General features: G+C 37.5%; 1 protein-coding gene across 6 annotated transcripts in view; it reads right to left on the bottom strand.

Annotated features, from left to right (window-relative positions):
* The window catches only part of LTBP1 (latent transforming growth factor beta binding protein 1), a 188,097-nt gene that overhangs the window by 107,861 nt on the left and 62,522 nt on the right, over nucleotides 1-17,714 (bottom strand). For 4 of the 6 annotated variants that reach the window (XM_066546655.1, XM_066546651.1, XM_066546650.1 and 1 more), the window contains one exon: nucleotides 15,099-15,266. In XM_066546655.1, the coding sequence (XP_066402752.1) occupies nucleotides 15,099-15,266 (168 nt within the window). Of the gene's footprint in view, nucleotides 1-15,098; nucleotides 15,353-17,714 lie in introns of those variants that run through there. The other 2 variants (XM_066546653.1, XM_066546654.1) reach the window with 1 other exon arrangement.

Raw genomic sequence — 17,714 nt, 5'->3', positions numbered from 1 at the left:
ATGCCTCAGTATTTAAACATAACAGGAGATAAAAATTCCAAACTTCCAACACTATCATGTGGTGTAAATCACTCTGTTAACTGATACTGATTTACATCTCTCGCCTTATGTATGACGAAGGTATTTTTAGTGAGAATACATGAAATCTATTCTGAAAATATAAAGTTTTGTAATAAAAATTCTAAATTCTGAAATATACAATTGTAAGTTCAAGTCAGCCACGCAAAAACAAATGGGATGTACTCTCCAGGCTAAATTGAAAACTTGACAATCTCAAATGGCAAATATTTTGAGAACTTAAAAAAAAAAATCAACCTCAGAACAAAAGATCAAATAAAAAATAAAAAACCCACGCAGCACTGAAATAAAATTTCTAATTATTTTAAATAGGTGTAAGCCTACACTCTTGTTGCATGATTTCTTCAGGTAGTTTATGGCCAGGAGAAAGGGTTGCATTTGATTATTACACTGGTGCTGGAAATCACAGGCACATAACTTCACTAGAAGTGGAATATACACACAGACCATTTGAGAAAAGTGAGCCAGAGGAGCATAAACCTTCAAAAAGGCAGAGGAAGGAACCACTGCTTTTCCTTAACAAGGCTCTGGGAATCTCTGTTTAACAAAGACCAAAGAGCCCCAGGGAAAGGACCACTTAAGATAGAAACAGGACACAAAGCCAGGGTATGTTTGAACAGCTCAACCTCTCCTGTAAGTTTTTTGCTTTGTTTTGTCTTGTCATTGAGGCTAAAAAACCTAAACAGAATGGCAGAATACTGCCAGAGGCATAGGGGACATTCCTGACAAAAACCAGACCCATGCTTTTTGGGAGAGACCATTTGAAGATGCTGGTTTAGGAAAAGGGTACACTGAAGCCTGATTCTCATTGGGCTGTAACAATTTCCTCTGAAAAGAAGAAAATAGAAGAAATAAAAATATCCATTATAGAGTGAAACCCTCTTGCTCAGACCTTGATAAAAATGTGAAGATAGGTCTGCATAGGATAAGAAGAAACTTCAGTTCACACGTGGGTATCTTACAAACGAAGCGAAGGAAGTATTAATGGATCTAAGAAAGGGAACAATTTCCTCACTCAGGTCTACTGTAAGCTAAATCTCTCAATGGTCTCTTAAGGACCAGCCAACATATGATTGAACAAGCTGACTTATTTTTTTACTATAAATGAGCACACATCCTTTAGAAATGTGAAGACGGGTTTAAGAAAACACAAACTCTTTTAAGTATTCTTCCCATCCTTGGGCATTTAATTGGTAATAGCAAGCTTTGATTCCTTTGGCATCCAAAAGCCTTAACTCTTCCCAGTCTGGCACAGCTTGCTGAGTATCACTGTTCAAAATGAGCAGGCAGGGAAGGTGCATCAAGAGGCCCCCACAGGGAGTCTCTGAACAGCTCAATGCATAGAAAAAGAACATTTGCAAGATGAATTCCAACAAAGCTGCCACAGCTATGGGTTGGAAACACTAGTACAGGGCATGAAATCATCAACAAAGCAGCTAGGAAACCACTGATAAATACAGTTTGTTCATGTAATTACATAATCTAATTTGTTTTCGATACTCAAACAACCTCATACAGCTCCAGATAAAGTAATTTAATCAAGTCCAAATGTTTTCGCTTAATCAAAACAATGTGTAACAAAACAAATTCCACCTAAAGCCCCCTAATCCTTAAAAAATAGCCCATGCTTACCCAAACAAGCCCTTAGGATGGAAGGAAACTCCCTTCCTGTAACCAGTGTTAGAGAAAATGAAGATGGGTTTTGAATTGTTCCTCATCAGACTCTCCAAATTCCTTTTCTTTTACACCTCAGGGAACATATGAGTTTCCCTCACCACTCTTTGCCTTTTCTACTTACATGCTATCAACAATTCAAGCGTAAGCACTATTCAATCACACCACTAGGCTTGCCAAAGAAAACCTTGAACTGCTCATGTAGATTACAATATTTCCACTGGATGCATCACAAAGAGCAGATTAATTTTGTCTCTGAGTACTGCAGTTATCCAGCATTACTACATGCCCCCCAGCTGTTTGGGCATCTTTCATCCACCCTGTTACTAAGCACACAGAAAGTACAGGGACTCCTACGCAGACCTACTGAGTACAAATGGTCACACTGCCACATGCAACATTCTTAAAACACAGTGCTCTGAAACACCACAAGCTTTAGGTAAAAGTTCAAGCCCAGAGGTGCCACAGAGGGATCTGCACAATTCCTCTAAACTTATTTCTGCTTTCTAATTGCAACAACTCCTACAGTAACTCACAAAACACACAGAGGTGTGAACTACAGCAGTGATGCTATCTCTCTGGTTTAGACTCTTCCCTACCTTTTTTCCCTTTTTTTCTTAACTTGTGGTATCCCACCTTTCTAACTAATCAATCCTAAACTCTTTTCTCTTCAGATTTCTGGTTGTAATTCAGAGGTATTATGTAAAGAAGTTGCAAGTTAAAAAATAAATAAATAATTTCATTACTTTAGTAGGACTCAGATACTCTTGATATCACAAACTTGTGCTTGGGGATGCAAAGGGAGAAAAGAAAATCTTTAAGTGGCCTTAAAACTATAATACATCTGCATTCACTTCTCAATTTATCCTAATGTTTGTATTTTACCTTTTAATATAAACATTCCATTGCAACAAGGAAAAGCAATTTTAAAAAGTAGATCTGATAGGAAGAGCTCCAGCACCAGATATAAGTATGACTTTTTCTGCTCCTAAAACACTGAAACACCTCTGTAACAACACTAAAAACAGTGAAGTGATGCCCTGCTCCCGTGACTGGCCTAGTTACATGACCATGATAGTGAAGGCACTTGAGATGTTTCTTCTGGAAGGAGGTAAAATCTGCAACATTGCAGGGAAAAACTTTGAACAGGAAGTTCGAAGCTCAAACATAATTGTATGATAAAAAAATACACAGCTCCTAAACTGGGTTCTCAGCTATTGCAAATTAACACAGCTACTGACTTCACTAGAATCTGCCTTATTTTTAAACTAATGTTACCAAGAGATCTTAAAAAAAGTAATGCACCCCCTCTTGGGAATGGGATCATAAATACTGCTATTTAACCAGATAAGCAAACCAAATTACTGTCAAAATATGCAAGCTTTGTGGTGCTATCCCAGTCTGGATAGTGCATGGTTTTTGGAGCTAATGGAGGCTACACTGTCAACTGTGGAACATCCTGATACTGAAATTTGGGGAGCAAGTTCAGATCATAAAGGACAAGGCTGCAATATGTTATAGAGATACTTTTGAGTGAGCATCATGATCAGCAAAAAATCCAGAATGAACATGCACTAGATAATTTCACTGTACTACTTATCTGTGTTCCTCCACTTTAAACTCACTGCTTTAAAACAACTCAGGAAGAAAAGCTGGATGTACATCTTCAAGTGTACAACTTGAAGATGTGTACACAAAAATTCAACCAAGAGACATCCAAATGTCCCCAGGTATTTCATTCATCTCTCATTGTGGGTCCCAATGGGATGGGAGTCTCATTGGCCCTGTATCACATCTTTCCAAACTCATGTGATAAGCCAACTATCCTCAGATGTGTCCTACACCTGTTGTGTAGGTGCCTGACATGATCACCATCTGACCAACAGCTTCCAATAAAACTCTAATTGTTACAGTCTGGAAAGAACAGGATGGATGAAAAACAGTCTTAGAATATTCAAATACTATCAGAAAAATTCAATGCATGCTGTGGCACAGAAAATGGCCTAAAGCTGTGCTTACTTAATATAGAAAGCGTATAGCAAAAATTATGGTAGTTGCAAAATGATTGACAGGAGGATTCCTACTAACAGGCATGATGCTTAGTCAATCCTTGCTAACTCTGCTTCTAATATTCTCAATATCTGAGATGATTCAGACACTGTTTTGGGATGAAAGGAGACACTGCTGAGGAGTCATATTTGTCACTCCTACACTAATCATAGATGGCAAATTTATTGACTTTATTGGACATCACCCTGATGTACTGAATATATCACAACAGTTAGGCTTAGACTCATACTAAGAAAAACAAAAACCCCCACCAGTTGCTGTTTATCAGGAATTAATGCCTTACAAATGGCCAGGGTCAGACCTTTGAGAATGATGCTAACACATACAAAAAAGCTATTCCAGACACTTTTTTTGATTTCTAGTGTATTGATATTTATTTTCCTCAGAAATAAAATAACTAGGAAAAGCTGGCTTTGAAAGGGTAACAAGTTTGCACCCTTGCTTAAAACAAGCATGCTGCAGTATAAAAACTTTATAGGTATCAATTTAAGCAGTCCTGAGTAACTTCTTAGTTGCCATCATCAAAGTAGGAATACTGACATCAAGTACATGGTGTCAGATGAAAACCACCCTTCCTACATTCCCAGGGTTTTTAAGGCTTACCCTTCTGTATAGTGTTTCATGTGCCTGAGCATGTGTAATAACAATACGTATTAGTTAATGCTGTTGAAACATACCCATTTTCAATAGAACAAGAATTCAAGAGAAGGACAGGTAAAAACGAACAACAAGCATCTTTATTGCTACAGGATCCTTCCAGACTATATTCTTCCCTTCAGGTGCCAGCTGAGCAACCCTGCCCACCTTTAAGGACAATAGGATTAATGAGTAATTTGACCATAATGACACTGGGCTGTCATTGCTCATGCACTGTTACAATCTGAAGACATCAGTGAACTGATTTCTCTGCTCTGACACCTATTGTCCTATTAGGCTATTTCCAAAAAGCAGACTAGTCTCTCACATGGAGTAACAGCCAGTAGCAAAAGGCAGAGAAAAGAGCTCCTCCTAGACATCTGACTACTTGATTATCATCAGACAAAACAGCAACACCTTCTGAGAAACACTGGCCATGCCTCTGTTATGCAAAGGCTCTGAAGACCACAGTAGTAGTAAAGCTGACACTGGCTAGGGACATCAGCATCCTTACAATTTCTGGCATCTGAATAATAGATATTTAAGCTGATGTGCTGGCTTCAGCTGGGGTAGAGTTAATTTTCTTCACAGTGTCTGGTATGGGGTTGTGGTTTGGGTTTGTGCTGACCATAGTGTTGATAATGTAGAGATAGTTATTGCTGAGCAGAGCTTACACAGAGCCAAGGCCTTTTCTTCTTTGCGCACTTCCACATAGGCCAAGAGGCTGGGGCTGCACAGGAAACTGAGAGGAGACACAGCCAGGACTGGTGACCCCAAATGTCCAGAGCGATATTCTGGACCATATAACATCATGCTCAGTGTAAAAAGCTGGGGAGAAGAAGGAGGAAGGGAGGGACATTCAGGATGATGGTATTTGTCGTCTTAAGTCACTGTTACAACATGTGATGAAGTCCTGCTCTCTTGGGAGTGACTGAACACCTGCCTGCCCATGGGAAGCAGTGAATTAATTCCTAGTTTTACATTGCTTGCATGCATGGCTTTCTGCTTTCTCTATTAAAGTCCTCCATCTCAACCCAAGAGTTTTCCAGCTTTTACCCTCCTGATTCTCTCCCCAGTCCCACTGATGAGGAAGTGAGTGGCTGTGTGGTTACTGGTTGCTGGCTGGGCTTAAACCACAACAGCTGAGATTGATTCCTATTTAACCTTTTGTGCCTTCTTGAGCCACACAAGTTAGGAGTGCTGTTATCTGAGGTTTCCTGGTCTGACAGTGAAGACAGGCTGGCCCAGCAGGCCATTAAGGACATCCAAAAGCCAACTTGCCATACAGGTGCATCTCATCACCCACTCACAACTAGGCTCTTCACTGAGCTAGCTTGGTATGGTTTGGTGAGCCAGATGAACCCCCAAACTTAGACCCAAATGGTCTATGAACACTGATCCACTGCATCCCACCATACCACAAGACATCCTCCAATAACAAAATTAGGTTTAAAATAGAAAAAGAAAAGCCACAGAAACCGTAGTCATTACAAAAATTTCCAAACATCAAGAGACTGGTCTCTGTAGCATTACCACAGTGCTCATTTTGGTGTAAAAACATCTACAAGAAGAATAAAATAAGAACAGACTCTTTAAAGTGGATATTCATTAGCATACAAATAGCAGCTCACAATCCAGGCATTCATGGAAGAGTTAAAAAACATGAAAAACAGGCTATGATTTTCTGGCACTGGCTACATCACAAGAAATTGGAAAGTTTTCTAGGGAGTTGACCTTGCGGTGGTGACACAATGTGAGAATGGGATGGATATTGTTCAGAGTTTGAGTCATAAATTAGGTCATCGGAGACCAGTGAAAAGCTAGAGACTCAAATCCTGGAATTCTGAGACAGGAAAGGAGAAAAGTCACTGCTAGTGAATAGGAAGGATAAAGGTTACTCAGCAGAGAATGTACAGTTGGAAATTCATTTTAAAAAACTACAACTTCACAACCATTGTGGTTCTTATAACCAAAATAGATGTATAAATTGTTGCACAAGTTGTGCAAACCTAAAAACACAATCAATTCTGGTCATGTCCAGTTCTAAGCAACTTAACCATGCACAAAATTCCCCTGAGCTGTGTACAACCTCATTGAGAAGCTTCACACCACAATGTTGTACCCAACCCTGTGCGCTGAAATGAGTACAAGTACAAAAAAAATCCTTTTTCCCCTTGTCATAAAAGGCTTTCTGTGTAACTCTGGTTTGACTGAAGATGTTCTAGCACCTACATTCATAGTATCTAACATAACAGACTGAATTTAATACATTCAAACAATAAATAAGAGAGGTACAATGGACACATTCACTGCAGAAAGGTAGTATTACAGCTTATGTTATGAAGCTGGTCTCCCCTGTTTAACTATGCCAGCAGTTTCCAAAGCAGGGTGTGCTCATCCCACACAGTGTGCCAGAAAATGCACTGGGATGCTGTAAGGAACTATGTTTTGTGCCATTAATAAATAAAACGAATTCTCAAAAGAGTTCACTTAGTCTTTTTCTCATCCATTTTTATTTCCTATTTTGTCTATGGTTTAAAATGGAAAAATAAATGATATATACAATAGTAGGTGTATATAATTCAAAAATAAATACATATTGGAGAGAGTGTTCAAAAATATTTTACTGATAGGAATGTACAATCATTTGGGGACCACTGCCATATACATCATATGGACAGAGGAAGTCCTTCTAAGGGAGAATTCAAAGAACTCATTTCTAAGTTATGGGATGAACAGCTGCTAAGAGTTCCCCTAAACTTGAAATACCTGAGTAATATCAAAACATTTGATTTAATCTTAACATCTTTAAATTAAACTGAAAATACAACCAAAATGAGAAATCAACAAATTGTTTGGATGAATAAAATATAGATTAGAAATCCTCTGCTTGTGCAATCAGAAAATATCCAATTTTCTTTCTTTTCATTGACTAGCATCCCTCAAGACTTTGTAAGAGATTAGTGGGAAAAAAAAAAAAGTTTGCATCTCCCATAGACTTCAACTTGATTCACATTCACAAATCCCTAGTGGAAAGTTCATGGTCCACCCTCTTAACAGGTTTTTGTGGATATATAGAAAACTCACTGAATTCAAGTGTGTACATAATGAAGATAAAGTTCATGTTCCAAAAGAAAAATCCAGGAATCCCAGCGCCTCTACAAAACAGGACTCTCAATTACAGTGATACTCAAATCTAAGGTGGAATTACAGGTGGAATGGATAGATGTACACTATACAGACTACACAGGCACAGAGATGAGAATTATCTGGAACAGAATAACAAACCAGAACAAGCAGTAGAAAGGCTGAATGGGGAAAGACTGATCAGAGCAGTGATAGCTGCTTGCTTCCTTCTGATTGTGCTAAGCCCAGAAGGACACATTAAATACAAACCCTTTTGCTAAGAAACCTATTAATGATAAATGCCTATTTTAACATGTAGAGAAAATTTTCAGACTCTTTCTTCTGTACTTGCTTTTTTTAGCCAAAGTTGGCATATACTTGATCTTCAGTGAGGTGTGTGCAAAGACATTTAGTTTAGTAATAACGTAGTTATAGCTGTACTAGGTAGTGTGTCTATATGAATATGCAACAATGTAATCATTCAAATAAATGCACTCAGTTCTCTTTTTACAATACTTCAAGTCAGATGTACATAAAATAATCTCTATAAATTAAAACCAGATACAGTAAAATAAAACATTATGCATTTTAACTTTGTGTTCTGTTTTGCTTTAACTTTGAGGGAAACATACTCCACATGTTTTTGAATGGCTGCAAGTGTGGATTTTGTACCATTTCCATTTGTGGTTTTTCCTATGACTGCACATCCAAAACTGTGTTCTCTGTAATAGACAGTTTGGGGATTACTCTGAGAGCAGATGGACTTTTGCATCATGGTGATGGTCTGAAGTCTTTAAGGTGAGCAAGGGAGCAGAAACAAATTGCTAACAGACCTGTATGAGTTCAACCTCATTAAAATCATCTGACTGAACAACCTCTTTTCTATCAATTAGCATCTGGCCTCCACTGGAATCTGAGGTAAAGATGTCAATTTTGAATAATTATTTTAAGATTATGAAGAAAGACCTCACAGATGCTGTAAGTTCTATGGCAGAAACCAGAACTACTTCTTGATGACAAGTTCTGATAAATACATGGGGGAAAGAAATAATTCTTTTTGTAAAGATGTGGATATCAAAACCAGCAAAATCGTTGAAATACAATTTTTCTTAGTAACTTGAGCAGTGGAGGCCTATAATTGAAAATGCATTAAAACCCTCAGCTTTGCTCAGCTTATAGGATGGTACACTTACATTACAGGATAGAATTTTAGTGCACCAGTATCTCAGATTAGAAAAGCCTACACTATATTACCTGGACTGTAAGTAAATTAATTCATTCTGCTGTGAGGTCAGATTTATTTGTAGAACAAAGGGAGACTGGAAAAAAAAAAAGTCTTTTGAATTCATGGTCATAATTGGTTCCTCCCAAATAATTTTGCAGTGGCTCTTCAGGCTAGGAAATACCTTTTTTCTACTATCTTCCATAAGGCATAGAATAATTTATAATAATAATCCCACCATTGTCATTATTTTACCTACTCAGTTCACTGTCTGAGGAAAAATACTTGGCCTTCATTCTGCTACAGCTATTACAATCTTGCTGCAAGAATATTTCCAGCATAGTCATCATTTGTACAGATTGAATTTCAAATTACCAGATAAAGCAGTGGATAAATCCTAATGTCCTTTTCATATTTTTTTTTCCTGAGACACATACACAGGCAGATTGATCAATTTCTTTGACTACTGTTGAAGAAAGTTAAAAAAGTAATTCTTTTAGCAAAGTTGTCCAAGAATTCAGAAGTTTTCATGTGCATATTAAAGGAAATAGCATTTTATCTGGCAGTAAAAAAAGCCAACAAAGCCTGATGAGGCACAAATTTTAATTGCTTTTACCAAATAAGGCTACAAGGTAGCTACCAGAGAGAGTAAAAGGACAAAACTGATAACACTAAAGGAATAATAAAGTTCTGGCATCACAACTTCTTCATATTTGCAAGTTCAAGTACAAAACTCAAGGATATTTCAAAGTAACACTTCACTCTTGTGTGAAGAATATTTACTAAAGAGAATATTTACTTAAAAAAACCCCTGAATTACATCATATGCTGTTCTTGAGCTATGTAGTTATTCCAGAAATAAGCTTCTCTTCAATTAGGTTGTCTGACGGAACATATAAAGTTGAAAATAAAAGAATTTTTAAAAATTGAAATAAAATCACTTCTCACTTATGTTAACAAAAGAAATTTTAAAAATCTCTGCAGGACATGTTTGCAATTATTTTAAGTCCTCCACGTGTTTATCTGCTATGTCTCAGATGCAGCCACAGGAACAGTGTTTTGCTGGGGCAGAGGTACATAGGTCAGACATGATGAGTTAGCCTCACAGGCTGACATCACTCGCCAAATAGCAAACATCACTTCAAAACAGAGAAGAAAGTGTCTCTTCTAACATGTTACCTTTCTAGCAACTCTTACTAAACCCAGCAAAACCAAAGAGCAAAATGTGATGGGTAAAAAACTTAACAGTGTGTACCTCACAAATTGCCAGAAGAGACTGTGATGGTAAATTCCAATAAATCTACACAAACACTTCCACAAGATGTTGGTCTTTTATATGCCTTTACATGTCATCAAATTAGCTTTCCAATAGTATTTAAAATATTCCTTTTTACCAAAAGGATACTAGAAAATCCTGCTCAAGTCTTACAGTTCCTCTTCAGTGTAGTAGGACATCTGCAGTATGTATCATAAGGAGCAAAGAATTGACAACTTTAATACCAAATGGTGGCAAGAAAACACCAATCAGTTCTCTTGGACTTTCTCTCATGTGTAAAGTACAGATAAAGGCAGTTGGCTGGCTTGCCAAAGGGGTGCCTTGCTTGCATGCAATTGCAATTTTTAAGAAACACTACTCTTCGATAATGCCTGAAGTGCTTGAAGAAAAAGCAATGCTAACTCCTACAGCACTAACAATAATTCATGATCACATAGGTCTGAACAAAATTCAGGAATTCTGTCAACATTCTGTAAAATAACTGCTTGAAATTTTAAATTCTAAATAATTATGCTTACGAAACTCTTTCCTAGACAGGAAATTCTGCTAGAATAATAATTACATAGTGGGTCTTCTTACTAAATTTTCTTTGAATAACCTATTGTTTTAAAATATATTGGTCAAAATTTCTTTCACTGCTTTCAACAGAAGACCAAATAAAATTTGAGCAAAATGCTTCTGCTGCTTCTTGGAAGTTTCGGTCTATACGTAATTTGAAACTTCTGGACAATCTCCATTATCTAAAAACATTTACACAGAGTCAACACAGTAAAGCTGGAAAATTTTTTGATAGAAAATTATAATAGGAAAAGTGCCAAAATTCAAGAGGCAACATAATTTGAGCATTATTGTGGTAGAGTATGGAATATCCAGGTCACTGTGATCCATGCTGAATGAAGTTTCAGAATTTATTATTAAATATGAAGGACCAGACACATTTTTACTTAAGACACCACATTCACCTGGAAAAGGCTTCAAGGTGACCTCATAGCAATCTTCCAGCATCTAAAGGGGCCTACAAGAGAGGTGGAGAGGGACTTTTTTTACATGGGCATGGACAGGGCAAGGGGGAGTGGCTTTAAATTGAAAGAGGGTAGATTTAGATTAGACAGGGGAAGAAATTTTTTACTGTGAGGGTGGTGAGGCCCTGGTACATGTAGCCCAGAGAAGTTGTGGATGTCCCATCCCTGGAAATGTTCAAGGCCAAGTTGGATGGGGCTTTGGGCAACCTGGTCTAGTGGAAGGAGTCCCTGCCCATGGCTGGGGCTGGAACTCTAAGATTTTAAAGGTCCCTTCCAACCTAAACCCTTCTATAATTCTATGATTCTGTTTCCTTATTTGACAGAGATACTGCCAAGTGCTCAGAGACAAAATTTTTACAGAAAGATATGGACTTTCACTGGCAAGCATGCAACTTCAACTTCTCATTTATACCAGTTTGAATGAATAGCTTCAAATGAGATGCAGGGCTGCAAACAAACAGTGAATATGAATCTAAGTATTAAATGACTGCTTCCTTTACTAAGTTCTGTCATTCCTTCATTCATGTTCAATGAATGAAGCACAGATCCTCTAGGAAAAAATAGAATGTAAACCTATAATTAAATAAATATACACAACGGGGGGGGGGGGGGGGGGGGGGAAGGCATGAAAATATTAAATCGGGCATTTACTAATTCCTTATTGCTTCATTTAACAGTTACAAATTAGTCATTGTCCTCCCACTCCTTACAGGAAGAGAACTCATTTCAAAATTGGAATGTGGAATAATTCTGAGTAGAAACAGGACACCTCACTGAGTAACTTCAACACTGAGAGAGACAGAAAAACTCATGTGCTACTCTATTCCCATCCTTGCCTGTGCACACATATCAACTCTGTTTTACAAGCCTCAGTAGATATGTCAGGACTGAAATACCATACAAACTGCACATGCATCAATCCAACAGAATAATAAAATTCATCTATTCAGCAGAAGTTTCCACTCAGATTAGATGCTTTCATTCTCCAAGCCAATGAAATACTGGAGGTTGGTTAGTTTAATTGTAACATATCCCATTCACAAAATGAAACTGCAAAAAACCCCAAAGTTTCTCTGCTGCTGCCTGGCAATCAAAGAGGTCATTCCTTTTAAATTCCAAGCTTTCATCACCTTAAATTGCTGTGCTAGGAGCTATTCTTCACCACAGCCAAAAATCTCAGCTACCTGAAAAACAGCAATCCCCTCAGTCCATCCCTTGTTGTGGGTTTTTGTTTTTAATGGCTTATCCATATTGTATAAAATTTTCAGGAAACAGGACCTGTTCCTTGCCTGGGCTCTCTGCTGCCAAACTTCAGCCGAACTGAAAAACTGAGCACATTTTAAGAATCTGAAATAATCCATGACAAAGCTTGAGTAGCTGTAGTACAGGTATTGCAACTTATTCTCTCTGAAAATGCCGTGCTTACAAAGTTCAGCACAAAGTTGAAAAGAAACAAAAAATTTTACTCTGGCTCATTATTAGAAATAATTTATTATTAAGAACAAAGCAAACTGATGTCTAACTACTCTGTCATCTGAGAACCTGAGCTCAGCCTTGTGGACTAGAATGCTGCTCCTGCTACAGAAATGTATTTTAAACTTTTCCAAAGAGAGCATGTGACTATTTTCTCTGGTTTTAGGAAGAAGAAATATTTTTAAAAAAGCAAACTGAAAAAGTGCTGTTCACTGCTTTAAATATGTATTTCCTAACATGACATTCTGTTTCATGGTTGCAATTTTAAATACCAAGTCATCTAAATAAGAATTTCCACACTTTTTGAATTAACAGCAAGTAAAGAAGTTTAGAACAGGGACTTCAAAGCAAAATTATAAATTTTAAACAAGTTAAACATAATTCAGCTGCTAAAAATATAACACAAGTTAATGATCTTGGAAGACACAAATTACTTCTGCTTTATGTGTCAGGAGATATCAGGACAAGCCTAAGCTAGTGAGAGGCAGTAGTTAGAGAACAGATATGAAAAATTATTTCAGTAGTATGTATTTTAAAATCTGATTCAAAAGCTTCTGAAAACTGTGACTGGTGAAAGAATTCAATCTACAGGTATAGGATTCCTCTTCTCTAGTTATTAAGGAAGTTCATGCAGCATTTTTATTTTTATTTGGAGAGCCTTTAAGTGCTAGTTCAGACCTTCTTATTCTTCTGGGAAAATGACAATACGTAGAGCTGCACTAAACACTTCTTGTCTTTTAAATGTATTAGGGAAGCTAGCTAACAGGCAAGCTAAAAATCCTTATCCATGTGTAGCAACTTGCTTTTATACATTTTTCAACAGAAGATTCCCTTATCTTTCCATCGAGTACTACAATAGGCTGCTTTTGTTGAATGTTTCTAGCAGCCCATTGTACCCAGTGCACCAGAGCTGCGTGGCCCGAGGCCAGGAAGGAAGGTGTGGAACACGTCTTCACAGGTCAATTTCCACTCTCCAAGTTTTCAAGTATTTGAGAGAAGGTCATGTTACAGCACAGATTTACATAGCAGACAAATGACATGACTGCGTGTTCTCAGCATTTCATAATTTCAATAGAAAAATTAGGTCAAATGAAAGAGAGGAAGAATAACCCTATCCTTTCATGCTAGTCAGAAAATTAAACAAAAAACTTATTTAGCTGGGGTTCTTGCCAAAACCTTGGTAGGCAGTAAATACAAATTAAAAGTATAAGATTTACTATTCCTTTTACAAAATACTTTTTCTTTTTTTGTGCCTCCAAACGACCACAAACCAACCCCAAAATTTGCTCTATTCTTGTTTTAAAACACTGGTTTTACTATTAGTCCAAAACACATGTATTTTTACAAATATGCATACTATTAAGGAACAAGTTTGTAACTTCAAGGGCTTTCCCCCACAGCCTGACAGTCTAGTAGAAGTGTTAAAAGAGGGACCTGCTCTTTGTATCATCTGTCCAGAAGAAAAGAATAATAATTACAAATGGCTTTCCCCCCCACCCTCAGAGCATGAAATACACTGCACTTGAAAAACGGCAATATTGGCCAGCCTCAGCACTGCCTGAACTCTATGTTTATTCTAGACAGAGACTAAAATTACAGTGTTCATATTTGGCATTCTTTGACTAGAAATCCTCAATTTTTTTCCCAGAAAACAACACTATGATATTTTCAGGATACAACAAAATTACTTTCCACGAGCAGCTCAGGGTAACATAATGTGAAATGACAAATTTGAAGTGTTTAGGTATGTACCCACATATCTGTATATCTTAACTTACAAGGTAAATAATTGCATACCAATACCTATTTAGTATACAGTTAAAATATGCTAATCATTATCCTAGGTAGCTTTCAGGATTTGTTTCAACAGAGTCAAAGAGTTGTGGGGTTTAGTCTGGCATTCTGTTGATACTTTTACTGAGAAAGCAGAAAGGATAAACATTAACAAAGAAATTACTGGCTTCAATAACTTTAATTAGGCTTAACATTATTTCAGTTTCTAAAAATGCCAAATATGAAACCCGACTTACTGTCAGCAGTAAGAAAAGCTTTAAGCTACTGCATGTTTAAGAAGGGCTGTAGTTTTAAGGAACTGCTGAGCAAATTTTTGAAGACAGAGTCACTGTTAGCTGTTCACTAGGTTTTATGTGCATTTGATACATATTAAACATGTAAAAAAGAGGAAACACAACCTTATGTGTAATCTGTCATTTTCCCTATTTACTAACACAAACTCTGAGGGAGGAATTTTAGCAAAAGCTTCAGCTTAGCATGTTGCATCCCTACAGCTTAAAATTCAGATGAAAAACATGGGAGCTTTTTTTCTCAGACACAAAAGGAACTTTTGGGAACATTTCCGAAGGACACCAGAAAGCTTGTCTAGCATACAATGGTTCCTACTCAGCAGAGCCCTCCAAACAAAGAGCAACAGATGCACAAGTGGTATTAATAACAAAACATCTCCTCCCTCTGTTAGTCAAGAGAGGACAGCTAAGGACAAACAGAGTTTCAGGGTACTTACCTACTCGGAAGTTGGTGGCTGTTAGAGTGTCAGCAGCATGGCCGTTTTCACTGATCAGGGTGGTTGTATTTCCCTTCTCACAGTTGTTCTGACAGTTGCCTTTGATACAAGTCACTTTACAGATGCTGGGCGTAAAGACCACCTTGATGCGACCAGTGTGATTTCCCACTGTCAGCGGAGGCAAAGAAAAAAAGAAAAATAAACAGATCACTTTGGTATCCATTGATTTCCTTCAAAAAGTTTTTGGGAAAAAAAAAGGCACGGGGGGGGGAAGGCGACAGGTCTACAGGAGGAGGGCAGTCTGCAGTGCTCTCTCTCATAGATCTCCAGTGGTGTCTCTGAAACAGGAGTAGGAAGCTTAGCAAACAGAACTCCGGGATCTGCTCCAAAACCACATTTAAAGTCAAGTCACTGGAGTGGGATTAGTAATCACAATGCTGCACTTTATTCACAGGCAGACAAAGAGCAATACCAAGGGCATGACAGCTTAAATAGCCGACCCTGACAGGCAGATGTAATGTAAAGAGCTGGCTCTGCACCTAGAGGTGAATAAACTCTTGTGTACTCCTACATACTTTTCCTGTTTCTGCACTTATTAAGCCACTATTTGTAGCTCAACCCCTGGAAACGTTTTAGGCATGCGGCATGTCTGAAAACATCTGTCTCAAATCTCCTGGCACCCCAGCCTGAAGTGGTCAAACCTTGTGACGCAGCTGCCTGGACCCATTTTTTCTTCACAGTTTTTTGGCACTGTTTTTCCACAAGAATTTGCATATTATAGACTGAGCTCTACTGTCAGCCTTTGTTTTAGTAATAAATAGCTCAGAGAAAAGAGTGAGAAGTATCAGTACTTTAAAGTACTGAGATCAAAGATAAAAAATAGCTAGATTCTTCTTTTTTATATACTTCCCTATAGTAATTTTAAAAAACTTGAATGTAATAAAGACTGCACAAGCACTAATTTGTTATTAAGCTAGTTATAAGAATTTCTTGTTACAGAATTATATGTAAAACCAGATGTATTTGATCCTACATCTAACAGCTGAAGACAAAAACTGTATTAAAACTACTTATTAGGAAAAATGATGAAAAGAACAGATTCCATTTGCAATTATTTAAAAAGAAAACATTTTGTCCTCTGCATACTACTAATAAATTCAGCAAGTTCTTGAAAATATATCATAGCATCTTTGTGGAAACTATTAAAAAGTACTTTCATATCAAACCTAAGAATGCCAAGGTATGACGCACAGAAAGAGAAGAATCTCCTTCTTCCTAATGTCATAGAAATAAAAAAGTGTCTGGATAGTTGCCTAACCTATTTCATGAAATACTTTCCAGACAAACACTTTTTTGAAAATATTAAGAAAATCTTACAAATCTTTCTACTTCGAAAGAATATACAACCTCCTTATTTCTGGCTCTTCATAAACAAATAAATTTAAGCAATTGTGCTGATTGTTTTGTCTACACTAAAGGCATTGCTCTATTTGAACAGCAGCTGTAGTACAGATGCTCCCACCTTTTTCTCCATAAACAAGGCTTAGAAAAGGATGCTGCTCCCTGACAGATACAAGAATAAAATACTTTGAGCAAAAGCTAATACTGTGATTTAGATGATGTCTTGGATTCTAAGATGCCACACATTTCTTACAAAAATGAATACACCTTAAACAGATATAAGGGACCTATGAACTGCTGAGGGTAGAAATTTGAAGCTTTGCTTTTTAAAAGCATAGCTTCAAAAGCAAGATTGCCATCTTTGTATTTTACTTGCATAGTTTTATATATATATATATATTTCCCTAGAAAACAGTCGATTTTATGTATTATACTTTCAGACGTTTTAGCAAGACTTTTCCCTTAGGATGTGATCTAATTAAGAAAACAGGGATAGTTGAGTCAGAAAAGTCAGTCCTGCCTACACTGTAGAAACCAGTATTGGGGGACCCAGATAAGATTTCTGGCTTAGCTGAAAAAAAATAAAATAACTCAGCTTTGTCAGTGCTGGAAGGGCAGAAAATGCAGAGCTCAATATGAGATGGAGAGAAAGCACTGAAACTGAATGGTCACATGGTTTGTGTTGCTATGGCATGGGAGAAAAATGGAGTCCATGAGGGTCAGATTCTTCTACCTGACACCCAGAGAAGTACACTTCCTACTGAGAAATATTCTGTACAACGTGTCCACAAAGAACAGAAGGTTTGACCATAGTCCCACCACAGCACCTGGCACAACCGTGGTTAGTGAGTTATAAGAAATATGCCATTTTCTGTCTACCCAGGAGATGAGAATTCAACATGAAATTCTGCAGGGACAGACTGACAGGTTTGTTGTCCTCACCCCCCCCCAGAGGGACACCTTTCAGTAAGTCTTGTCCCCCGAGCTCTGCTGAGTGTTGGCTTGGGACACAAAGCTCATGAAGACAATAGTGTTGTTAGTGCTAAATACACCTACTCTGCACTTAATGCATTTGGCACCAGTGGTCCAGAGGAAACATCCATATGTGTTGCATTCAATAAAATGTGCTATTCATGAACTCAAGTAGCTCTTCTGAATGTGACCCAACTTAAAGTGCAATAGATTGTCTGCACGCCCATATGTTTTTGAAATATT

Source organism: Molothrus aeneus, chromosome 3 (genome assembly GCF_037042795.1).
Source record: "Molothrus aeneus isolate 106 chromosome 3, BPBGC_Maene_1.0, whole genome shotgun sequence".
In the NCBI taxonomy this organism is placed as follows: Eukaryota; Metazoa; Chordata; class Aves; order Passeriformes; family Icteridae; genus Molothrus; species Molothrus aeneus.
Note: the sequence above shows the minus strand (reverse complement) of the source record. Positions and strands in the feature narration are given on the sequence as shown.